This window comes from Podarcis liolepis, assembly GCF_965112155.1.
Source record: "Podarcis liolepis genome assembly, chromosome: 3".
Taxonomy (NCBI): Eukaryota; Metazoa; Chordata; class Lepidosauria; order Squamata; family Lacertidae; genus Podarcis; species Podarcis liolepis.
This window is the reverse complement of record NC_139557.1, coordinates 45,223,241-45,249,112: the sequence shown is the minus strand read 5'-3', so window position 1 is coordinate 45,249,112 and position 25,872 is coordinate 45,223,241. Positions and strand designations below refer to the sequence as shown.

The window sequence follows — 25,872 nt, the reverse complement described above, 5'->3', positions numbered from 1 at the left end:
ACCGCTAATGCACTGTTGCATTAGTGAGATGTAGCAGAATATACCCACAAAAAAACCCTCCTCAGTCTGGTCTCCCCCACACATTACACCAGCACCCTGGCTTTTAAAAAAGAATAAGTATGCTAATTACAGCAAATGAGATTAGAAGTCATGTTTAATCCCAGAGACTTTTGTAAGGCTGTGGGGGAAAAATAGAAACAGAGTTAACTGTCACTAAGCTTATCTTCTATTTCTAGGGACTGGTTTATTATATAAATTGTAGCTTTAGGAAAATGCCAAGTGAGGCTATTAAGTAAATTGACTAATAGAGCTGAGGGGGGAAAGGCAAACCACCTATGAAGCAAGTAGAAATTCAGGCTGGCACAGGCATAAAAATTAACTAAGCTTCAGGAATCCGCACACAAATTCCACTTGCATCTCTACCTAGGTTCAGCATCGTATTCAGCCATTCCCAACCTGGCATTGCCCCAAACTTGCTTCGAGAACCTTCAGAGTTGTCTAGAACACTGAACATGGCTGGTTAGAGGGAATTTGTGCCTGAGAACAGAAGGATAGGAAGTCATGAGCGCATGATGATCCCACAGCCTGCTCTGGAAGCTCTACTTAGTGTTTACATCTGTGCATGGTCATAGATGGCTTCTTATGCTAGATAAAGAACATTGCATTATGGGCAAGCAACTGGACCACCACCCCAGTGTGTGAGGTGAGCACCCAAGGAGGTGAGTGGGTATAAGCAAGACATAAAGGAGACATAACCAAGAGCGATGGAATGGTGGAGAGAATGGAATGGAATGGTCCTCTAAACAGTTGCCATCACAGACAAGCCTTCCCAAGTTGAATACTAGGGTCTGGGTTCAGCTAACTGTTCCCACTAGAGGAAGCCTGCACAAGGACTCCTGCTAGCACAATAGGGCTTCCCCACCCACCCCACATCCTAGTGGAAGGTGGGGAGGGACATGCATGATCTACTGACTCATCCCAAGTCTTGCTAACTCACACCAGCCAGGGTGGAGAGAAGGGCAATGTTCTCTTCATCATTACACCAGCTCCAGGCTGAATCAGGCCCCTCTCAGGAGAATGGAGGAGCTTAGGAGCATTTCCTGGAAGCACTTTATTGACTGAAAGAAACAAGTGTAGGAAAGGGGGGGTGTATTTATTTATTTTATTTAAAAATATATATTGCTATATCCCAAAAATATGTCAGAAACAAGTGTAGGAAAGGGGGGTGTATTTATTTATTTTATTTAAAAATATATATTGCTATATCCCAAAAATATGCCAGATCTTTTGCCCACTTTATCATCACACATTTAACCGCTTCATCCTTTGTTTCCCATTCTAGCAGCAAGCTATACATTTTCTTCAGTAATTTGGTATTGTCCTCTACAATTTCTTTTTGAAATCTGAATATTGTATAACTAAGTCCAGTCTTTTTATCCTCCTTAAAATTAACATTTAATTGAAAATATTGTAACCAATCTGTTATCTTTTCTCTAATTTATTCAAATTTTCTTAATTTTAATTGATTTTCCACTTTGATTAAGAGCTATCTATATGTTGGCCAACTTGTCCTCATATTTATCTTTTTGAGAGATACTGCTTCCGTGGGTGACAACCAGCATGGTATCTTTTGTTCTATTAAATTTTTGTATCTACATACCTACAGAATAGAAAGCTTTTCAAAAGGCCTTTAAAAGTTGCCACAGAAGACACTCACTGATGACCACAGTTGCTGAAATGTTTTGTGTTTGGTCTACTTCTGGGGAAGTTTCATTTTCTTTCATCACCACTCCAAAGGATTTCAGATAGCCCAGTTGGCAAATCATAATACTCTTAATTTCAGGGTTGTGGGTTCAAGCCCCATGTTGGGCAAAAGATTCCTTCAGTGTAGGGGGTTGGACTAGATGACTCTCATGGTCCCTTCCACCTCTACAATTCTATGATTTGAAAACAATGAAACCATAAATGCCAAGAATCAAATGTTGAGAACCAAAACCTCCCTTCAGCACTCTCATGTTATTTATTGTTAATTAGATTGCTTCAAAGGGCTTGTGGCAAGTAATGATGGGCAGATCCCAACCTTTCATTTTGGAATCTGTTGATCCCAAGACAAATGATTACTCAAACTGGATCTCATTTCACTGTGACGAGATTATCAGGTGTGCAAAAAGTCTCATCTCCTAGCCACCTTTTAGCCTCTAAACCCTCACCTAACTACTGCTGTGGATGTCAGTAGCTCTGGGGGAAATTACATCACCCAGGCCTTTTAGCTTCTAGGACAGCACTTCAAAAGCAAAAGGAAGATGGAGACACTTCCTCTTCTTCTGGAAGCAGCCAGGCAAAGAAGTGGGAGGGAGGAAGAGAGGGTTTCCGGGGAGGGGGGAGGGAGCGGGGCAGAAGGTTTTGGTGTCTTATGTGAGAGACAGTGGGAAAGGAATTGAGTTTTTCTCTGGCTTAGTTCAAAATCTGAGTGGAGAGAGATGTTGCTTGGAAGGCCTTTTTTATGTTTAGTGCAAGCATTTTGAGTTAAAGAGTTACTTTCTGAGCCAAGTAGTATGAAGTATGGTTGTATCTCTAATGGTGAAATATGCTATGTCCTTATTTCATTCTAACTTCCCCAGCTGCCCTGCAAGGTAGCAGAGACTCAGCAAATGTCCGAGCAATCGAGTAGGGATTTGAACTTTGATCTCTCATGTAGAAATCCAACATTCTTTGTACTGCACAGCTAAGTATGCAAGTTCACACAAGGTTGCAGACTAATCTAAGCCACTAAAAAGGAAGGAGGGGTTGTTTGTCTGGATTGCAGCTGAACTGAAATGTGCGTTCTTGGGCAAAACATCCTCTGCATGGCCATTTTGATGAAAATAGAGCTTACACAAACCCACACACAAGCTCCTAGGAATTGAGGTTGTTGCAACCTAATTTGGTATTCAGTAAAGAAATGCAACTAAGGAGACTAGTGACATACTTTCTGAAACACCCATTTTATGTGGACATTTTTAGGGCTGAGTTGACAGGTTAACATTTGGGTCCGAGGTGAAAGCTGCTCTGTTGTACGTATGGAATATCTTAATCATTTGGCACCCCTTGGTTATTATTTTTTTTAAAAACTGCTATTTTACTCTCATCATTGTTGCTGCAGAAAGATGTTGCATCCCATTGTGTATTCTCTTTGTTATGCTGTCATTGTAGCATACCTAAGTTTCGCCCAGAAATGGTGGAAGGGGTTTGCACCGCGAAAAGCCCTTACCATCATATACAGAAAACAAGTGTGTGGATGTAATGTATGCAGCTTTTAAACCTTCCTCTTTAAAATGTGCAATATTTATAAGCACTTTGCAGTCCCTGAATATCTGCTTTCTTGTCACAGCAAATTAAATACAAGCAGTTCCAAAGGCAGTGTGCTGGTGGACCCACAATAAAGGCCAAATCAATATTTAGACAGCTTCAGGCTACTGAGATTCTGCCAGCTTCCACACTTGCCAGCAAGCCTTGCTTGCATTCATCATGAAAGTTGCTGTTTATGTACTTGAAACATTAGTGCTGGTCTGAAATGCTTCTAAGAGTCCTCCCTGAGGGCATCTTTTAAATTTGCAGAGACGCCTGCTACAGTACTTCAAAATACAGCGTTACTACCCAGCGCCTCTTGTAAATTGGTGCTGTGTTGTTACTGATACAGGATTTTTGTAGATACAAATATGCCACACTGATTCAGTCCTCTTACATCCCTGCTTCCCCCCTCCTGGATTTTTTTGCCCTTTGTTTTTAAGAGCAAGCAGCTGTCTAGGATGCAATGTGAACAACATCACAATACTGCATGCAATATCCTCTGGAGGAAGACACATGTAGCAAATGTCTCAAATGCCATGCTTTTGGGGTGCTGAAAGTCTTGAATCAGCTTGAAAGAAAAATGTACCGTGGAATGTTCTGAGTCAGTGAAATTTCTTTTATTTTGCCTAAATGGCATTGCAAGAGGCGCTGGTTAAAACATACCCGGTACTTGGAAGCTCTTATGCAAGACTCTACTTGTTTTGCAGTTCTCCCACCTAGTGGCTGCATTAGATAACTACAGATATGTATATGTATACATATACGTATACACACACACACACACACACACACACACACAAACACACACAAAGGTGACTATCGGGTTGGGTTGTGGTGCTCATCTTGCTTCAGGCCAAGGGAGCTGGCATTTGTCCACAGACAGCTTTCCCGGTCATGTGGCCAGCTGCTTTGGGCACAACGGAACACCGTGACGGAAGCCAGAACGCACGGAAATGCTGTTTATCTTCCCGCTGCAGCGGTACCTATTTATCTGCTTGCACTAGTGTGCTTTCAAAGTGCTAGGTTGGCAGAAGCTGGGACAGAGCAACGGGAGCTCACCCTGTTGTGCAGATTCGAACCGCCAACCTTTTGATCGGCAAGCCCTAGGCTCAGTGGCTTAGACCACAGCGCCACCCAGGTTATTTATACACACACGCACACACTTTAACTAAAGCCAGACTGAGACAGTAAGCAAAAACCTTAATTAGAAGCAAGTGAAATCACAAAGTGGACTAGTGTACACAGGCTATTAAGTGCTTGCTTTGGTTTGGACTGTTATTAGTGCAAATAGTCGTGCTGAAGACCCAAGTGGCATTTTTAATATCTGAGTTTTACAAATTGTTCATAGAATACATATATTATCTGAGGCAGAGCCAGCCCTAAGCTGAGGCACAGTGAGGCAGCTGCTTCAAGTGGCAGAAGCTGAGGTGCAGAGAGCTGTGAGTGCCATGACCCCTATGATAGCCTGCTGCCCTCAACTGCAGTTGAATACACTGTCCTTTCATCAGTACTGTAGTAAGATTCTACCACCAGTTCCAGTTGGCTTATGTATGTGCCTTCGGAAACGGTGCCATTTATCTTTTGCCTCATACAGCAAAACGTCCTGAGCCAGCCTGATCTGAGGGGGCTGCTCTGGCTAGCCAGTCACTTCATAGAATCATAGAGTTGGAAGGGACCCCAACTGCAATGGGGTCCAACCGAACTGCAACGCAGGAACCTATTTCAGAGGCATCATTATTACGTATCATCACATTTTCCTCCTGTCAGGCTCACAGCAGAGATAGTTCCCAAGTTGTTTTAGGGAAGGGGGAACACAGTGCAAAGATAGAAACCTTATCATCATCATCATCATCATCTCCTCATACACCCCTAATTTTGACATAGTCAAATTTATTTAGGTGAATGAACTCGATGCACCAGAGCACTTGTAGACCATAGATCTATCTGAGAGTGAATTCAATCAACTACATGGTTAAGGCTAGAATTATTACTTCTTCACAGCGATGCCGAAATCTGGGGAAGCAGGTGCATGTTAACATTGTATTTCACTGTGTATTGGGAGGCTATAGCCGACTTCCCTGTGTTGTTAGAGAAACCATGATGTAATATAAGTGTTTAACTAAATCCTTATCTGAACTCAACCAGAGACTCCAGCATTTGTGGGATAGTTTCCTATACAATTATTCAAGTTGTCTCCATGCTTAATGTTCTCTGTCTTCCCACTTATATTGCATACTCAGACAAACCCCATGCCCTTCTCCAGCTTTTTATTAGTACCATTTAATACTTACATTGTTCCAGCGTAGGGGACTTGGTTTTCACTAAACTAACCATTATAATAATATATTCCATTTCTTTGAAAACCCGATAAACTGTTGAAGAAGAATAAAGGATTTTGTAATTGGCATAATTTATTCTGATCACAGAGTGAAGTCAGCCTAGATTATGGGAATGTTGTGAAATTGGTGAGATTCGTGCACTCATTGGAAACTTAGCAGCATTCTTGAGTTCGTTAAACATATAAATACCATTTGCCACATATCTCATCTCTCTTTAAGTCATTTGTTGGAAGTGATGTTTAGCTCATCCTCTAATATGAAGTGTGCAAGCAGCAACAGGGCAGCCAGCATTAATGATTGGAAGTAGCATTACTGCTGACTTAAGGAAAGATTAACTATTGGACGGTGGTATTTATGGACATTAGAACTGTTGAGTTATCTAACTACACTTGAGGGGCTTGGGACAATAGCAATGCTGATGGTAATGCTGGCAATTTCCCTGTGTTTTTGTTCTTTTGCAGGTCACTGCCAGGGGATTTGGCCCATTGTTACAGTTTGCCTACACTGCTAAGCTGTTACTCAGCAGAGAAAACATACGAGAGGTCATCCACTGTGCAGAGTTCCTGCGCATGCACAACCTGGAGGATTCTTGCTTCAGCTTCCTTCAAACGCAACTCCTGAACAATGAAGATGGCCTGTTTCTGTGCAAAAAAGACACCACCTACCAGCGGATGCATGAAGACGAGAACTCTGAGGGAGAAGAGGAGGAGACAATGGAGTCGGAGACTTCCAAGATCTCTTGCCCAAGGGAGAGAACGCACCCAGAGCCCTTTAACTTTGAATCGGCCAGTTCGGGAGCGGACAAGGAAGAAGGGATGCTGCCCGACTCTGATATCTTGAACGATGGCAAGGACAGTTTGGACAAAGAAGCAGTGACGCGGTTACCCAGATATAAGAAGTACCAGATGGCTTGTACCAAGAATGTCTACAACGCATCACACATTAGTACCTCAGGTTTTGCAAGCACATTCAGTGAAGAAAGTTCTGGCGATAGCCTCAAGCCAGAGCTTCCTGTAGGGCAAATTAAAAGTGAGCCTAGGAGTGAGGAGAATGATGAAGAAAACATCACGCTTTGCCTCTCTGGAGATGAGCCTGACATCAGGGATAAAGAGGGGGATGTTGAAATGGACCGGAAGCAGCCAAGTCCCACCGGAGCTGACAGGTCTAAAAGTGTTTCCTCCCCTTCCTGCCTAAGGTCTTTCTTCAACCGAACAAAAAATGTAGACTTAGTTGGCTTCCCCAGTACTTCCCAACAGCACTTTGCCAGGAGTCCAGCATGCCCTTTCGATAAGGGGACAACTCAGGGTGACCACAAAACTGATTATGTCCCTTTCACAGGGAATTATGGACTCTCCCAAGCTGTTCAGAAGGATGCTTCCAATTTTACCGTGGGATCGCCTCTCAGGGGCCCTGGCTTTGTTGAAGGTCTCTGTAAGCAGGAAGGTGAGGTGGACAGGAGGAGTGTTATATTCTCTTCAAATGTTTGTGACCAAGTAAACACTTCGGTGCATTCATATTCTGGCATGAGCAGCTTGGACAAAGATCTCACCGAGACTGTGCCAAAGGGTCTCTGGGCAGGAAGTAGCCAGTCCCTTCCCAGTTGCCAGACCTATTCTCACATTGGACAGGCAGCTGATCTCTTACCAGGACGGATGCGGCCGAACACCAGCTGCCCAGTGCCAATTAAAGTTTGCCCTCGCTCTCCTCCACTAGAAACCAGAACGAGGACCTCCAGCTCATGTTCCTCCTACTCATACGCGGAGGATGGCAGCGGGGGTTCGCCATGTAGCCTCCCTCTCTGCGAGTTTTCATCTTCCCCCTGTTCCCAAGGAACTCGGTTCCTGACCGCTGAGCATCAGGAGCCGAGCGTGATGGGAGATGGAATGTACAACCAAGTCAGACCCCAGATAAAATGTGAGCCATCCTATGGAACAAACTCTAGCGATGAGTCTGGATCGTTCTCTGAAGCAGACAGTGAATCATGTCCTGTGCAAGACAGAGGACATGAGGTAGGGCTTGTGATAAGTACACCTGTTAACACGTCTTGTTACCAGTTCAGTAAGCCTGTTGTTCTCTTAAATGGCATTCCTTGTAAACAGAGGCAGGGAATAGCCTGTTTTACCTCACTTTTTGTTGACATTGCAGTCAGGCTAATGGGGGGAAATGCATGAAATAAGGGGGGGCAGTAAAGACCCATCATATTAAAAGGTTCATTGCAGCCCTAAAGCATTTTCTTTTTGCTAACTATAGTTCACCCAAACTACAGTTTGTGATCTGCTTCTAACCATAGTTGCAGAGTGCTGCTTGGTGTTAACTATAGTCAGCAAGAATGTTGGTACAAAATATTTTTGTATATGTTGCTTGTGTGCCAAGATGTGATGCTAATCATACTCATCACCAAAACTGAATCAGAGAGGGCAGTGCCTATGCAAAGGGATGGATATAGTATAATTGCTCATCTGTTACTGCAGGACAGGGGAAAGCCCTGTAATGTCCACTTTTTTTCTTCATGGACACCTCCTGAATTCTGAATTCTTTTTTTAAAAATGGATTTGTTCCCAGAAAAATTTCTCCCAGTGTCCATTTTCAAGTATAGTGACCCTGTGTGAATTGGCAGGTTGTCCTTTCTCAAAAAGTTCTCATGGATTGAAGGATATGATCATACAGACACAGGAATTATTTTCCACCCAAATCTAGCTAAGTATTGGCATATGGTCACAATCAGCTCTCTGCCAGAAGATAATATGAAGTGGCACTTCAGGCAGCAAAATCTGGCCACCTTTAAATAGTAGCAAATTGCTAGTTACATAATTTACAATTTTATTTTAGCTTTACTGCTGCTGGGGTGGGGGAAATCTCTGCCTCAGGCACCAAAATGTTTTTGGCAAGTGCTGCATGTTATTTAATGTAGTTGGCAAGTTCTTTCTTTTCTTCCTATTGGTTTTATCACCCTTGGAGGGACATAACAGAAGAATAAAGAGTTTAATGGAGAAAAAGGGAAATGCTGTTAACTTCAGATTCAGCAGTCGGACTTCTTATATGTACTAATGCTAACTTTATCGAAGATAGTAGAGATAGTGTACTCTTTGAGAAGTATCCAGTTTATAAATTTATAAAGAATAGGAAGGCATCTCTTTTCAATACTGACTTTCTTTCTCTTCCCACCCCAGTCCTTTCTGTCACTTTAAAACAACTGGGTTGCTGTTTTGTCTTTTTGTTATATTCCCTTTGGACTGTCGCAAGTGAAATCTAAACTTACTACATCTTAAAAGCAAAAGCTTTCTAGAGAATATTAAAGAAAGACAGAAAGCATTAGTAGGCTGTTCTTCCAAGAACTGTTTGTGCCAGGGGAATTGCATTCATCTTGTCTTTCATTTAATAGCATCTCCATAACTGGGGTTGGTATGTTCCTTTTCAAAAGAAATATATCTCAAAGGCAGTGCTGTGAGACAATTCAGTTGGCCTACTGAGAATTCTAAAGGCCAACCATGAACTCTTAAATGACAGTCCTAAAGCATTTGTGTCAAATTGCATTACAAATAGCTACTCGTGTATATGTATGGTCATAACCGAATATGAAGGACCTGATTTTCAGAATAGCTCAGCTAATATTATCAGAGCTACCCAAACCTAAACCTGCGTTTAACATTTAAGAGAACAATGAGTAATGTGTGAACCCACTGCTTAATCTTATCTAGCTTTTTCGCTTGTAAGCTGATGGTGCTCTCCAACCAGAGCCCTGCATCCCACCCTTCAACACATGGTTTCAGGGTGGGTTTCAGTGAAAACCAAAGTACAAAGCAGGAATAAAAATTACTGTACTCAAATGAAAATACTTCAGTTAAAAACAACAAAATATGAATCCCTTTATCTAACAAATACCATATCGCCACTGCTGTTTGGAAGGCCTGGTAAAAGAAAATGGTTTTTGCTTGAGATCACAACCCATCCAGTGTCAATGACTGCCTAGTCTCAAGAGGCAAAGCTATTCCAAAGCTGGGATGCTACCACATAGAGCTAATTTGAGATTGGATCGGCGTTAGCATTTTCCTGGCCAATGGAGCAACACAAATTGGCTCCTCAGTTGTATTTTTTAAGTCTTCCTGTGTTTTGGGTGCAGCTTTGGAAATCTGTTTAAGGCATAAAAGCAGGATTTCAAAAAGCAAGATATTGAGAACACACTCACTGTAATACAGTTGTGTGCTTGTAGTTATTTCAATCACTCTGTCACAAAGCTGTTTTTTTTTTTCCCCCAGGAGGGGAAAGGCCAAGACAACACTGACATCACCCAAATTGCACGGGAAGTGGCTTAATGCAGATACCGTCTGACTATAAGCCCTATTCAGTCATTCAAAGATCATGTGGGAGCAAATCCCTGTTCCCACCACCTGTGCCCCAAACTTTCCATGTTGAATGGAATGGTCTGAAGGGGGCTTCTAAGTGCATTTAGCTGAAAACACTCATAAACTTTTCTAAGGGTGATGGCAGTTTATAAGCACATTCTGCCAAATGCACAAGGAATCCCTCCCCAGACCTTCCAACTCAACATGGGAAGATTGAGAGTGGAGCTGGTAGTGATGAGGACATGAGGGGGCCTAGGCTGCCATTTTCCCCTTTCCTGCATCCCCTTCACCCTTCACGCCCCCATGCGTTAACTGAACACTAGACTATATCATTCATGTAATTATTATGATGTACAGGAAGCCACCCATGGCCATACCATGGCCTGGTTCACAATAGCATTGTTGACATTGCGTAACTTGGTTTAACTGAATGCACAGCCCTCAGGTGCTGGCTGCTGTTGGGGATAGCTTGTGAACCTGGGTGTGTGAGATGATCCCTGCACAATAAATGAGGAACTGAATTACACCCATCCTTTTTTCTTTTTTTCTTTTTCAAAATTATACCTGTGAAATTCATGAAATAACAGAGCATTTGTGCAGTAATGCACAGAAAAAGGAATCCCCAGATCTTGAATGACTTTTATTTCATGCTTTTTGTATGTGTGTCATAAGGGTAACTTAACCATCCCTCATTGTTATATGTCACCTTCTATGCAGCTCACTGTGAATAGCAATGACATTAGAAGGCAGGTACACATGTCTGGACTTGCAATATTTATGAGGTACATTCTCCCAAGAAGGACACTGCTGTGAATTTTAAAAAAGAAAAAAAATATCTGGAGGGTGTTTTTGTGATTTGTTTTTTAAACAACATATATCTGAAGAAAGAAATGTGCAGTGATTATTTGTGCAGCTATTTAAATGTTAAACATAAAATCTTTAAAGCTTTTCTCTTTAGCCTTATTGGTTGTTGTTTATAACATCACACTGGAATTGTGAAGCCTGTACAGTTGTTCCTATCTTGAAACATCTCAGATCATTTGTTAAGATGTTATTTACACTGTGCAAGACCCAAACCAGCAACAGTTTATTTTTAAACATCCTCTTTTTATAGTCACCTCACCTCAAGGTCTGTTAATGTTTGATAGATTCTTGAAAACACATTCCCCCCCAGCTTATACAAATGGATAGGTAGATGGTCCATGGCCAATCTAAAATTAACAATGGCACCACATCTTAACTGCTGTGCAACAACCACTTCCTTTTTGTTTTATTTTTTAGGGAAAGAAGAAAGTGCCAAATCTGTGAGCTTTGCAATATTGTAAATGAATTATTTCAAATATGTTACATTCCTTCTCTGTAACAAATATATGGGCAAACTTCATTTACATCAGCTATTTCTGTTCTGAATGAGTAATTTGGGGAAGCTTCCAGAGCGACTGTGTATTGCAGACCCAGGCACAGAGAAGCCATGGAGGGACTTGTGCAGGCAGCGAATGAAGACCAGGAGACAGGTGTTAGATTGTAATTAGGCCACAACCTTATTGACTGCAGTCATATAGGTTTGCCATAGGCACTGGTCATGTATCCATTGCCATAGGCATTGGACATGATCCATTGATCAACAAGTCGTCCTGCTGGTTGACATGCTTTCTTTTGATAGATGCAGTGTACCAGTGTTAGGGACCTGCCATGACATGAACCACTTCCAGTGGACCTTGTTCAGTCACTGGCAGGGGGCATGGTTGCTTGTCAACCCCTGAGCTGGACAACAAGCAGTGCCCTCCAAGATCCCTTAAGGAGATCCCACACTTGGATGGGGCAAGGGGGCCCTTCCTGTGCCCATTCCTGCTAAAGATCCAGGCCAATGCTTCTTCTGCCCTAAAGTTAGAGTGTTTGCCATGAAGTACGCAACACCCCCAGACCCAGCCCAATATGTCTGTGAAAAAATTCCTTCCTGGTCCTTACTCTACTGCAGTTCCACGGAGGGGGTCACACATATATGCAGTTACTCACATCTGACGTGGAGTGTTTATGGTCCAAAGGGCATTAAAAGGAAGCCAAACATTCTTCATAATCACTAGTCAGCAGTCTTAATAGTCCACATCACTGTGTCGAAGGTCAGCTTCTGTGTATTCAAACAAATCATTGTTTTTTCTGGCAGCTCTTTTCTTGTTCTTTCATGACCTGCAGCAGCGGTGTGTATTTTGATATGGTGCCATCTTTGGCCGTCATTGGTGGGATGTGAGGGTGAAGTCCACTGTGCAGAATGTGTGGATAGATATTGATACATTCCTGTGACTGTGGAGTCTATAGAATTCTATGAGCAAATGTCATACGCAAAGAAATGGAATGAAATAGTTGCTCTTTATGCTTTCCTATGTAGAAAAAACTACACTGTAGTGAATGCCACATTATGTGTAACTTTCAGGGTTGGTGTTTAGGGCTGACATGGTCCGGTGTTTGCCAAAGACCCAGACCCAAACAACAGGGGGTACACTGATGAGCCTCCTGAACCTGCTCCTCTTCTTTATCATTGCAACCTCCTTGTTTGTTTACCTGCCTCTTTCTCTGGCCCAGACAGCAGTAGTGGTTAGAATTTGTGCACATTGGGTAACTCCCCCCCCCCAAAAAAATAATTTTTCATATTTGTTTATGTGAGATGAATTGGCAGTGACTGACCACGAACAAGATCTTGGGGTCATAGTGGATAACTTGATGAAGATGTTGACCCCAATATGTGGCAGCTGTGAAAACGATGGGTTCCATGTTAGGGAACCTTAGGAAAGTGGTTGAAAATAAAACTGTCAATATAATAATCTTACTGTGTTGTATAAGCCATTATACAAACCCATAGTGAGATTGCACATGGACTACTGTGCTCAGTTATGGCTCCCACGCCTCATGAAAGGATATCGTTGAGCTGGGGAAACGTCAGAAAGGGGCAGCCAAAATGATCAAGGGGTTGAAACAATTCTCCTAAGATTATGTATGGTGTGCAGAAACTGGGTAGGGAAATAAACCTTTCTCCTTCCCTGATAATACTAGAACCAGAAGCTGAAAATTGGAAGATGTGGGAGAGACAAAAGAAAGTACTTATCCACCCAGCACAAAATGAAACTATAGAATTCACTCTCACAAGTTGTAGTGATGGCTACCAACTTAGAGTAAATAGAGGATACGGTGAATTCATGGTGGCATAAGGCTAGATCAATGTTTCCCAAACTTGGGTCTCCAGCTGTTTTTAGACTATAGAATGGGAATTATAGTCTGAAAATAGCTGGAGATCCAAGTCTGGGAAACACTGGGCTAGTGTTGAGGGTGTTGTACCTCTGAATACCAGATGCTGGGAATAACAAGTGGGGATAATGCTGTTACTCATGTCTGGCTTGCACGATTCCCATAGGCATCTGGTTGCTGATCATTGGGCCTGATCCAGATGTGTCTTTGCTTTGATCCAGCAGGCTGGTTCTAATGTTAGGAGGAGGAGTAGATGGCACTGTCATTTATTGTCCATTAGCTCACTGCCTGGCAAGCAAGCAGGTGGCAGTGGTGTTGAAGAAGACGAGCAGCAGCTGGTGATGATGATAGCAACGAGGAGTTAGTGAGATACCAGGGCCTGTTTGGGTTTCTTGCTCAAGCACCCTCCAAAACCTAGTGCTAACACAGGTGACATGCACACTATTTGTTGTATTAAAACAGGCAGAAAGGTTTGAATTGGCTTCTAAAGTAATAGTGGGTATCTCTGTCTCCATGTATTTGACAGCATCCATACTAAGTACTAAAATCTGCAATGAAATATCAACAAGAGTTTTCCTCAGGAATCTGTGACTAGATGACCCTTGGGTTCTCTTCAAACTCTACAATTGGCAAAAGAATATAAAGGCTTTCCTCATTCTGTTTACCCATTTCTAAGTGCAGTCTTTCTTTCAGTGTGAAACTTAAAGGCCTGGCACCACCTCGTGGCCATTGTGGATAACTGAAACAAGCAAAGATGCATTTGCGATGTATTCTAGCGTAGTGGGCTGTTTTTGTACATAAAAGGACGAAAGATGTCAAGGCACCTTGCGGACTAATTGGTTCCATGTAACATGACCTAAAACCATAAGATCTATCTTGCTAGATCAGTATTCTTATCCATTTCCAGGAATAGTCAAACTAGGTGCCTCTAGAAACTCAGAGCAAGAGCTTGGTGTTGCACGGTCTACTGCTGGGAGGAATACTACTTCTGAGAATGGAGCTTCTATTCAGCTGTGGTGAATAGCTGTTAAGAAACCAGTGCTCCATTAATTTGTCTGATTCTTTCCCAAGGAGTAGCTTTAACCTGTGGTCCTTCAGAGGTGGTACTACAATCAGTGGCAGAGCTTCATGCTCCGGCACTGGGGGGCGGAGAGCAGGCGGGGGCGGAGCTGTCCCAGGGGCGTGGCGCACCGGCCATAAGAGTATGGCGCGTATCCTGTGGGCGTGCTGTGCATCCTAGGCGTGTGGTGTGCCACCCAAAGGGTGTGGCACATGTCCTGGGGGTGTGGCATGCATCCTAGGGGTGTGGTGTGCTGCCCGTAGGGGCGTGACACCCAGCACAGGCGGGGGGCAGCCACGATGGCACCCCGCCAGGATCGCACTTCCGGGGGCGGTGCGCTCCCCCCGCACGCTTCTTCCTCTGCCAGTGACTATAATTCAAATCATCCCTGACCATTGGCCATGCTTGCTAAGGCTAATGGGAGTTGAGGTCATTGGAATATCTGGAGGGCCATAGGATCCCTGTTCCTATGTTACATTATCTAAGATAGTAGGCGCCATAGTGTCTTGGGGAAGTAAAATTATGCCTTGTTTGAAGAAGTACTTCCTATTGTCTGTCCTGAACCTGCTGCCAATACTACCACTGTTTATTCCAGAACAAAAGGTGTGGGCAGAGATGGGGGTGGGGGGATTATGTTTCTTTCCATGACATTCTTTCTTTCTTGTCAATAAATGTTTTTATGCCATCTTTTCTAAAAATTAGAATAGTGACTTTAGTGTTCAGTTGTAGGAAGGGTATTCCCAATATATTGATTATTTCGGGCAGCAATCATATACATACTTACCTGGGAATAAGTCCCATTAAACTCAATGGGATTTACTTATTTCTTTTAATGGGATTTACTTCTGAGTAGATATGCTTTGTTTGTTTCTATGTTACACACACACACACACAGTGGGACCTCAGTTTTCAAACGTCTACGTTGACAAACATTTTGGTTTTCGAATGCCGTAAACCCGTAAGTAAATGATTCGGTTTTCGAACACACCTTGGAAGTCGAACATGCCATGTGGCTTCCATATTGAGGCTTCCATGTTGAGTTTTCGGTTTTCGAATGTTTCAGCAGACGAAATGTCTTCCAGAACAGATTACGTTCGAAAACCGACATATCTATCTGTGTGTGTGTGTGTGTGTGTGTGTGTGTGTGTGTGTGTTTATTGCCCTGTGATCTTCAGATGAAGGGTGGTATAGAAATTTAATAAATAAAAATAATAATGTAAAGGATTGGGCTGTTAGTTGCTCTTTTCTGTACTTTGCCCAGTTCTAACCAGAACTAAACACACTATTCCAAATATGAATGTGCCATATGCTTATGTAATGACAGTATGTTATTTGTTTTATTCTCAGTCCCTTAGGATAATTCATTCCTTTAGAGGGAAAAACATTTTGGGAACCTTGAAGGCCTATGTATACTACTTTGTTTTTAATTTGCTGGTTTTGTTTTTAATTTTCTTCTCATTTATATTTTCATTGTAAGTTGCCTTGACTTTATTTTATCACAGAAAAGTGGGAAGTAAATGTCTAAATAAACAAACAAAATCCTGAACATTTGTGCCAGTGTGTGAACCTCAAGGGTCACTGAACTGCTTGCATAACATTTTTGTGCCATTGAATTGATGTATTTGCTCTAACCTTTTATATGCTGGCTGTCAAATTGGATAGTATATAGTTCCACTGATATAAGTTGGCTGAACTCTCTACTAAAACAGTTAACATAAGGCATAAATAACTTCAGTAAATATTACAAAATAGTTCTTGTTTTAGGGTTTATAGCAAAATCTTGCACTATAGAAATTAAAAACCCTAATTCTCACAAGTGGAGTTTCTATCAAGTAGACTAGTTTATTCTTATATGTAAATGAATCCTATTCAATTTATAATTACCTAGAGATAGAGGTAGCACTGCTGATTTTATTATATAAACATTAACTTACACACTAACTTCTATGAGTATTCCAAGCTGACTAGAATGCAGCAGTTAGTATAGATGTTGTCAACCCTCTTTGGATAAAATCTTCTTTCCCTAAACAGCTGTTAAATACTTCGTTAATTAAGGAATCTGAATATTTTTTTCTCTCCCCCCCCCCCCAGGTGAAACTTCCATTTCCTGTAGATCAAATCACGGATCTTCCAAGGAATGATTTCCAGATGATGATTAAGATGCACAAATTAACCTCAGAGCAATTGGAATTTATCCATGATGTTCGGCGGCGCAGTAAAAACCGGATTGCAGCTCAGCGTTGCCGTAAGAGAAAACTGGACTGTATTCAGAATTTAGAATGTGAAATCCGCAAGTTGGTGAGTTTTATCTTTTTTATGTTTTAATTATTTTTGCATTCTGTGCCCTTCCTTGCTTCTACAGTTCAGCCTACTACTGACTTCATAAGGGTTCTAGGTTGTTTCCCTGCTTAGTGTTAGCAATCATGTGCCTTCACATGATTCACGCCTACATGTATATTTAAATGCCACTTCTGTGCATCTTTTGGTCATGCCAAAGTGAAGAGAGGCATGTGCGTGAAGTTTGGTCACCATATTTTTTCCTTTCTCCTCTGAAGCCCTAAGCATTTCTTATCTGCCTTTGCCCTCTGGGCTACCTAAGTTACCTGTGCTCGTCCTTAGCACGTATGGCCCAGCTGTTTTTGGAAAGTGAAGAAACAGGTAGAAATTGCAATATATAAGATCAGCAAGTTGCATGTTTCTTCCCCTGGCTGTTACAGACATCGGAAATGGACCTAACTAGAGCTCTGGGCTGCTCTACACATTACATAGAATGAGGTTTCAGATTATGGTAAAATTTTGGATGTGTACCACACCTTATAGAGTGCAAATGGTAGAAAGTCCAGTTTTTGAACGCTCCCTTTTAATAAGAAACTGTCTGCACTCTTCTAAGAGAGGGCTGAGCTATACTTTTCTCTCTGGTGTGCTACTTTACTGCATGAGGGGGAGGGCTTTTTACATGGTTGTGTACTTCATAAAAATATGTCACATGTGTGCAAATGCACACAAACCACTGCAGTCTGAAGCAGGAGTGTACAAACCTCCTAGTGCGTGCCCTGAAAAATAATTGGGCCTTTGAGTGTACTATCAATTGCCTGAAGCCCTCTTCAAGCATTCTAGAAGGAATCCTCAAAGAGCCTGGTTCCTTCTACTGCCTTCTATCCCTTCACCCTGTCATTATCTGAGGAGAAATAACCTTATTTGGGGGGAAGGGGTTGAAGCAGCAAGAAGTCAAGGGCTACCCAGATGGAAGGCCTCTCCTCCTTCCTGGCCAATATAAGCAGAACACATTAGCCTTATAGAGACTCTGCTAATGACTGCTTTTACTCTCCTCTTTGGGGTGTGAACAGAAATGAGGTTGGGACAGGGAGCCTACTTTGATTTTATCTACAAGAATTCAAGCAGTGATCCTCACATGGTCAAGAAACTCTGCTTCAAATCTTCACTCCATCTCTAGTCTGAAGTTGTATAGTCCAGAGCTTTGCCACATTATTCTGTGTAATGTATGAATTAGCTTTGCCTGGATTTATTTCTGAGTTCTAGAAGCCTGATACACCATACTTCTTAAAATTAAGACCTTTCACTTCTCTCTCTCTCTTAGGTTTGTGAGAAGGAGAAACTTCTATCAGAAAGGAACCAATTGAAAGCATGCATGGGGGAGCTGTTAGATAATTTCTCCTGCCTTTCCCAAGAAGTGTGTAGGGATATGCAGAGCTCCGAACAGATCCAAGACCTGCACCGATACTGCCCTGTCCTCAGGCCTATGGATCTTCCAACAGCAACCAGTATCAACCCTTCGCCAGCCGGAGTAGAGCAAAATGTGGTGACATCTCAGTGTGTTGGGGAAGGCTTGCAGTGCTGTTCGGAGCAAAGCCCAGTGCAGCAACTAGGAGCTCACTGGCTACCTAACAACATTTCTGACAAATGCGCAGCGGCAAGAGTATTGGATGGAGCTGACCAAGGTACTTACTGCGAGCAGGAGCTCCCTCTCGAGCAGAATAACCAAACGGTGACAGTGGACTTCTGTCAGGAAATGACTGATAAATGTACAACAGATGAGCAACCTAGGAAGGAATACACCTAGTGGCTGTATACCTTTTTCACGCCATGCCTAGCAAGGTATTCTTCAGTCAGCCGGTGGCCACGTTCGTTTGTTGTTTAGATTGAAGAACATATTTGGTGCACACTACAGTGGTCTTAGCAGCAATACTGTTTTTAAGTATTCCCTCCTCTCTACATGCGGGAGTTTAACTTCTTCACTATGGTGCTATCCCTTGCTCATGCAGGGGAACAAAACAGTGGCAACACTGTCTGTTTCTTTTTTATTGTTGTTGTTATTGTTGTTGTTATTGTATTTTAATTTCAATATTCAACAGGGATGGACATAACACCTCTGAGGACCCAAACGCAGCTTTTTTCTCAGTGGCCCATGTCACAAAACCCTAACTCAGGAATTTCCTCTGAATGTTCAATTTTTCATTGAAGACAGCTTCTTTACACATCAAAGTTTTATAACTAAACTGTACATACTATATATAGTATATATAAAAATATATATCCATATGCAAAAAAAAATCCCTGCATGCCTCAATTTTTTCTCATGAAAACAACTGGAATTTTTTTTCCATTTCTATTGTATAAACAAATTCCAACATTCCTTTTTTTTGTCAATGCTAGGTAGTAGTTTGTAACTGTTTTTAATATTTTCTCACCACCACTTAGGTTCACGGTTCAGCAATATCATTCAGTTTGTATTTTATTTATAAAGTTTAATGTTGGAAGCTGATTTGAAATTTTAATATACACAGTGTTTGTGGCACAGCTGTCTTTTATGTGCCCATTTGAGCAAAGTGGGTTTTATTTGAATCCTCTCACAATACTGTACAGCGATGGTCAACTTTGCCACTTGCACTGAGTTTTGGATCAAACCCCTTTTCATAAATGAAGTTGTGACTTCAGTATAACTCATATACTGTATTCTTTGCTTTTTTATTGTTATCTGTTAAGTAAAACAACATTTTTTATATAAAAAAACAACAACACCACTCAGGAGATGATTATGTAGGGAAATAACAATCTTGCCAAATATGGAATTCACCCAATAGTGTGAATTGGGTATTTTCTGTATTCGTCTTTTTCTTCTTTCTTTTACTTCCCCAATTCAGATATTAAGTCGCTGCTTCTTCTTCTTTCTTTAAGAGGGATTTTCTATTTGTCAAGTATCGTTTGATACTTACAAAGACACCTTAAAAACTGTACAGTGGCCAGTGTATGTCACTGATATTGAGAACTATAGCTTAAGACACAGGCTGTTTACGTTGGTGAACATAGTTCCGTGAGACTCAGTGAAGTTTGAATTAAGCTTCCCACTGCAATTCTTGCTTATTTATGTCGTACTAGTGCTGTTCATCCCTTCCAATAGTCCTATTGGCCTCAGTGTGTAATTCTGCTGTACACCATGTTATGCAGGAGTTAACAGCAGTGTTTCACTACACTTGCTTCCGATTTACACTGGCATTTGTTCAACTCTAACTCAGCTCCACAAAAGTATGAGAAACTGTCTACGTGAAAGGTTTCCAGGACTGGCCCTGTAATATAGAGATGTAGAGGCTTGCTTAGAGCAATCTCTACCCCAAAGTGCTAAAAAGCATGCATTTCTGCAGTGATTCTGCAGTGATTGCCCATGTGTCAGAAATATTGTGCTGTCAGGTTCCCTCAGTTTGCATTATTTTTATCAGCACAAAGCAGCATCTGTCTCAGAGGAAACTTTGTTGGAGGACAAGTTTCAGAAGTACTGAAGCTCAAGGAAATTCACAAAACTCCAGCTGACCTGACTCACATGGTGATTGTGCAAGGCAGCCTTCTTTCAGATGTAACATCTGCCCAACAAACACATGGAAACAACTCTTCAGGGAATGGGTGGGCACAATCCACCAGGACTTTTCCTACACCATTTTTATTGTGATTGATGGGAATTGCTCAAGAGAGATGCTTTTGCATAACATCCAAAGATTTCAAGGAGTTTTTTTGTAGGATACTTTTTCCCTCATCACCTTATCCCTGATGGATTGTGTCCTCTGTTTTGTTTTGTTTTGTTTTTAAAGTGACTTTCTATCTTGATTGTGCCAGGATGCTTTGAGCTATATTTTATGATGGCATCTATGGTTTACAGATTGGTACTGTTCACCTTTTCTGTGGGTAAAACCATATTGAGCCACCCCATGTGATTCAAACAGGTTTTTCCCCCCTATTAACTATGACAATATGTTTCTCAGTGCTAATGTTTACACTAAGCGGTATGGCACTCAGTAAATCTGCATTGTTTTTCTAAAGGATGAATTGACACCCTCTTTATTATCAGCTTATGCAGACAGCTTGCCAGTCCTGTTTCTTCTCTGTACTTCAAATTCACTGCAACCTACCTGCCAACCAGGAGGCGTATCCATTGCATGTGCCACATTTATTTACTAGGAAGGGAGGGATGTTCTTATGTAGGTTGGAACTGCTATGTTTTTAAATATATAAATTAAGTATTAACCATTTCTGTAAAACAAACAAAAACTTACTCTAATTATTCATCTATTTATATATGTCATAAGGATGCTAGTTCAAGCTGTAGGATGTTTTGGCGCAGGGGTGAGAAAGTCCTTGACTCGCTTTGTAGCTATTTAATTATATTGGAAGCTTGCAACAATTCTGTGTGCAGAAAACAGAAGCTCTTTAGGGGGTTAGGGGATATGCAACTATGAGGGGATTGACTTGTAATCAGTTGACATTGCAGAGCCCTTCTGTGCTTTGCAAAGAAATCTTAACTTCTGTGAGATGGACAGTGATGGAAGCTAGATTTTTTTTAAAGCTACATGTGAATTGCATTATGGCTTTAAAGCCAGGTTTTTGCATTTGAGATTTTGTTGTTGTAATCGTTCAGTCGACAGTATTGTTCAAATGTTTGTTTTTTTTCTGTTGCCTTCTTTATTTTTAAGTGACCTCCAGCTAGTTGTGGTTTTTATGGGTATTCAACCAAGTCTGAGCTAGCTTTCTGACATGAAGATTTGCTATCACACCAACTCACGTGCAACTGGTACTTTTGACCTCATTCCAGTGGTTTAAATGCAATTGACAGAACATATTGTTCCACAGCTATTGTATTGACCTGGCTCTCTCATTGGTGCTGGGCCTCTCTCTACCTTTTTCTTCCGTTTTCTTTTCTTGGAGAAACTGATTTTTTAAAGTCCACTGCTCAGATAAGTCTATCGTTTCAAGCTTTTTAGGATGAGTTTAGCTTTTCACCATTTACAAATGACTGATATGTATATTTTTCTTCATTGGACTATATATTGTGTATGGTTCTTCAGAACTACATGTGGCTCTTGGGTTAATGTCAAGAGAGACATGTAGGAGAATTAGCTTCAGAACTGGACACGAAGCGACACATTTGAACTGACCAAACTTCTATTGGAAAATAAATAAGTAGGCATTGCTGAACAATGCAGAAGGAGAAAATACCTTCAATTGATAAAAAAATTCATAAAGGAATTAATAGGTTTGTCTCAGTTTGACGTTTTGTGCTAGATGGAAACTGCTTTTGCACTGATACAAAGAGCATGTAAGGAGTATGCATTTAGCTTTGTCCAATCTGCAACTAGTCCTCCTTTTTATTTGCCTTTGCTATACTTTGTATTGCCAGAAAACCTCATTTCATTTAGGCTTTTTCTGCTTTTGTCAGGTGAGTATTACACTATGTAATATATTTGTTTCTCCGTGTTATCTTGGGGGTGCCTTGAATACAACTGAAGTTCATTGCAACCTGATTCTGGAACAAAAGAGCTAATTTAAAAGGAAAAAAAAGACTCAATCAAGTTACCAAGACATCCCCACATTTACATTCTAGACCTAACATACGATGACTCAGGCGTCAGAGTTTGATGCTGCAGTATAAAACTATTATTTTATATATTGTGCAAGTAAATTATTCAATGTCTTTCTAAGGATATATGCTGCTTTAAAGATGCACTATTTTATTTTTATTTTTTGGATCTAATCCATGTATTTTTGTTCCCAAGGAAGTAAAAAAAAAATCATTGGATACACAAACCACTGTGATTAGTATTTACAACTGCTGTCTCTTTTTAAAAAAAATAGTGTGGACGTTGGATAAAACTTAGTGTAACAGATTCAGCTGCTGATAATATGGTGGTTAAGGGTTACATTCAATTCATGTCCAAGCTTTTAATTTCAAAAGCTTTGATAAATACCCAGCATACTTATATAGGCAGGTTTTTTAAGAAAAAGAAAGAAAAACATTCAGCCTTTTTGTTTTCACCCCTGACAGGAGTTCTGAACACTGTGATATTCAGCAGGTGTGGTTTTTCTCGTCAGTGCATTGCTGTGATGAGAAAAGCTACATCTGTGGAATTTCAGTTTTCCTCAGAGCTCTTAAAACAAAAATGAATTCTTCCCTAGATGGAATATGGTAAGCATTGTGACAAACTGCTATATGTTTGGGGTTTTTTAAGTTTGTATGCCAGAGTCAGAATAATTCTAAAATAAAGAGACCTCCAGAGCCTTTAATCTCATTCCACCATTTTATCTTCATGGGTGTCTTTTAAAAATAAATAAAAATAATACATGTAGGTTTAGCCGATGAAGCTAGAATGTTCCTTGAGCATCTGGCCTAATGGGTAGTATTGATAAGCCTATGCAAGCCTCACCAACCCAGCTCAAACCAATGACTCCAAGAGGTAGTCTTCACACACCAATAATAAGGTTTTATGTTTATTTATCCCCTTATTTTTGTTACATCAGCTTAATTGTGTACCCGTTTTAAAATTCTATTTAGAGAAGGGGGATAGGGACAAAATGAAAAAAAAAAAGGATTTGATGTAGCCTAAGGGAAACCTTGCTAAAATGTGGTAGCTAATTTCTATCTCCAGTATAAAATCAGTGTGTGTAACTTTTGCTTGTTTATACTATGTATATTTATAATATTTGAATTATTTCAAGACTCAGGCATCAAATGATGCTGCAGAATAGAGTTGTACATGTACATATGTTAAGTCCATTCAAACAATTTTATGTATATTAAAATCTATAGTTTGGTGGATTGTAGACTACTAATAAATTATTATAATTTTCTCTGGAAGTTAGAATGTCATTGCTTGCCGTGTAAAAGAATTACAGTATTTTCCTACACTCCACCAATATTATATATTTTAAAAAAACCCATTAAAACTAGTGATATGTGTTTGTTTTTAAATTATAATGCTCATATGGTTCTACCATTGTGATGGAAACCACTTTTCCGGTGGAGCGTTAATTATTCAAATTCCCTTCTCAAACTTAAAAGAAAAATTTTATGACTGGTTTAAATACTTTTATTGTTGGACATGTCATTAACTCTATTACAACATCAGCTCTATTATAGAAGTCCAGTTTACATACAAGTTTAGACACCTATGCAGTGTGGTAATTGATATGTACATTTGTGCAGCATGTTTGCTTCCTTTTTGATAGAACTTATTCCTGGCTAAGTGTGCATAGGACTGCAACCTTTGGAACTGAAAAGCTTAAGCAGTTTGGTCAGAAATTGACTTTTTTCATTGCTCAGAGTTTGAAATGTGACTCAGTTTCTCATTCTGGAATTAGTTATCCATTGATTTGATGGAATTTTGAGTCAGAAAATCAGCCTAGGATTTCCCATAGCACTCTGTCTTAATAGGTCAGTTCAGATTTGGAGAGCCATCCTGAGTATCTAGTCGGGATTTCCCCACCCACCCCACTTAACCATAGAATTGTGTGTTGTTTTGAAAGCAAGTTTAAGCTCTTACATTTGCAATGTCACAAAAAAAGATGATGTGTGCTTCAGAAACTTGTATATTTACTACTTGTGATATGACTGAATATATCTGGATCCCTCCAATCAGAAATTATGCTAAACACTTTGGAGATCTTTGGATGCTTGATTTTTGCCATTCAATTCAAGGGTCAACTTTTTATTTCAAGGGTGGAGAACACCCCAAGTTTGTTCCAGAACCAGTGGGATACAAGTGCACCTCTACTATATGCCTTACAAACTTCAGAGGCCATATTCAAAACAGGGTTTTTATCAGTGTATGCAAGGGGATGCAATCCCTCTTCTCTTCCTCCCCAGGTCAGACAGTATGGACAGTTTTCACACATATCTACCTGTATAATCCTCTGTACCTCTCATAACTGGTCAATGACTGTAACAAGTTGCATCAGGTGTTTTTCTATATACTTTTTACACAGATTCTATGCGATTAATGTAACTTAATTCAATGCATCATTTTATTGTACTAGTTCTTAAGCTTGTCTATTATTTTTTTTCTAGGTGACTGTGGTTTCTTGTGATTTATATTGTATAAATGAAATGGCTGTTGATGCTTATTCCTTGTTACTAAGAATTTTTACCTTTTTGGAGAAAAAAAACAGCATTGCTATGAACTAATAAATTTAAGACTTCATTTACTCATTGTAAATACAGTATCGTGCAAAGAAAAAGAAAACCCTTTCCATTCATTTGAATTGATAGTGTTAACTGAATTTTGTCTAGACACCATTTCTGTTGATGAAATAAAGACATATCATTACGTATTGTAGATCTCTGCCTCTGAATTTAATGTTATGTTCATTGAAAAGCAAGCAAATCTGAAAGGTGGCTAAAGCAGCAGTCCTAACTCCGTTTACCTGGGAGTAAGCCCCAGTAAATTCAATAGAAATTACTTCTGGGGTATATAGGGGGTTAGGGGAGGCATAGTTCCGTTGGTGGAGGAACGCGTTGTGCTCCTTCTGTGGTAGTTTGTCTTCCTTTGATCCTCACCCTGCACTTAGCTCTTACCTGTGACTTCACCCCCAGAGGCACGCCCCATTGTCTCTCAAGACAGATGGATGCCAGCAACAACTTCTGAATAGACATGGTCACGATTGTGCTGTTAGATACCAGATCTTAAATAAACTGCAAGACTACATCTAAATGTAGCATTATGTAGGGATTAGGCATTCTGCCATTGTCCATACTGGCTCCCTGTTGGTCTTCATTTGCACTTCAGGTAGCAAGATCGGTGTAGGTGCCACAGGCTTTTATCATGGGCAGAATTCACCTTTGCATGATCTTAGCTTACTTTTAAGGCGAATTTTAATGGAATCACACATTCATGTTCAGCCCTCAGTGGCGTGCAGCCAAACAAATGAGCTGCCTCAGTTATAAAGCATTGTATCCAAGGTCATGTGAGCTACTATGAAGGTTGTGTCCAAGCTTTTGATGAGCGTTTTCTCACATGGGGGTCTTCTTAACATTCATAAAGCAATATACATATGTGAGCCGCCTTCAGGTAGGTTTAATGCATTTAGAGAGTTGCTCACATGGACTTATTTCAGGAATATTTGGACTGCTCAGCTTTGAAATACTGAGTTGCACATGTCATTATTACTTTGGCATTGTATATATTATTTAAGATCTCATGTAATAGAATGTGTTGACATGCTGTACATTATTGTCAGTTAGGTTTTGTAAACTAAATACAGAGTTGTTTAGTTTGTGATT

The 25,872-nt window shown here is 40.6% G+C and overlaps 1 protein-coding gene across 6 annotated transcripts in view; it reads left to right on the top strand.

The window, feature by feature from the left end:
• The window catches only part of BACH2 (BTB domain and CNC homolog 2), a 230,420-nt gene extending 205,492 nt beyond the window's left edge, over positions 1-24,928 (top strand). For all 6 annotated transcript variants that reach the window (XM_083497525.1, XM_083497524.1, XM_083497527.1 and 3 more), the window contains 3 exons: positions 6,131-7,678; positions 16,404-16,610; positions 17,911-24,928. In XM_083497525.1, coding sequence (XP_083353651.1) covers positions 6,131-7,678; positions 16,404-16,610; positions 17,911-18,393 — 2,238 coding nt within the window. In that variant the 3' untranslated portion in view covers positions 18,394-24,928. The remainder of the gene's footprint in view (positions 1-6,130; positions 7,679-16,403; positions 16,611-17,910) is intronic.
• The last annotated feature ends 944 nt before the right edge of the window (positions 24,929-25,872 follow it).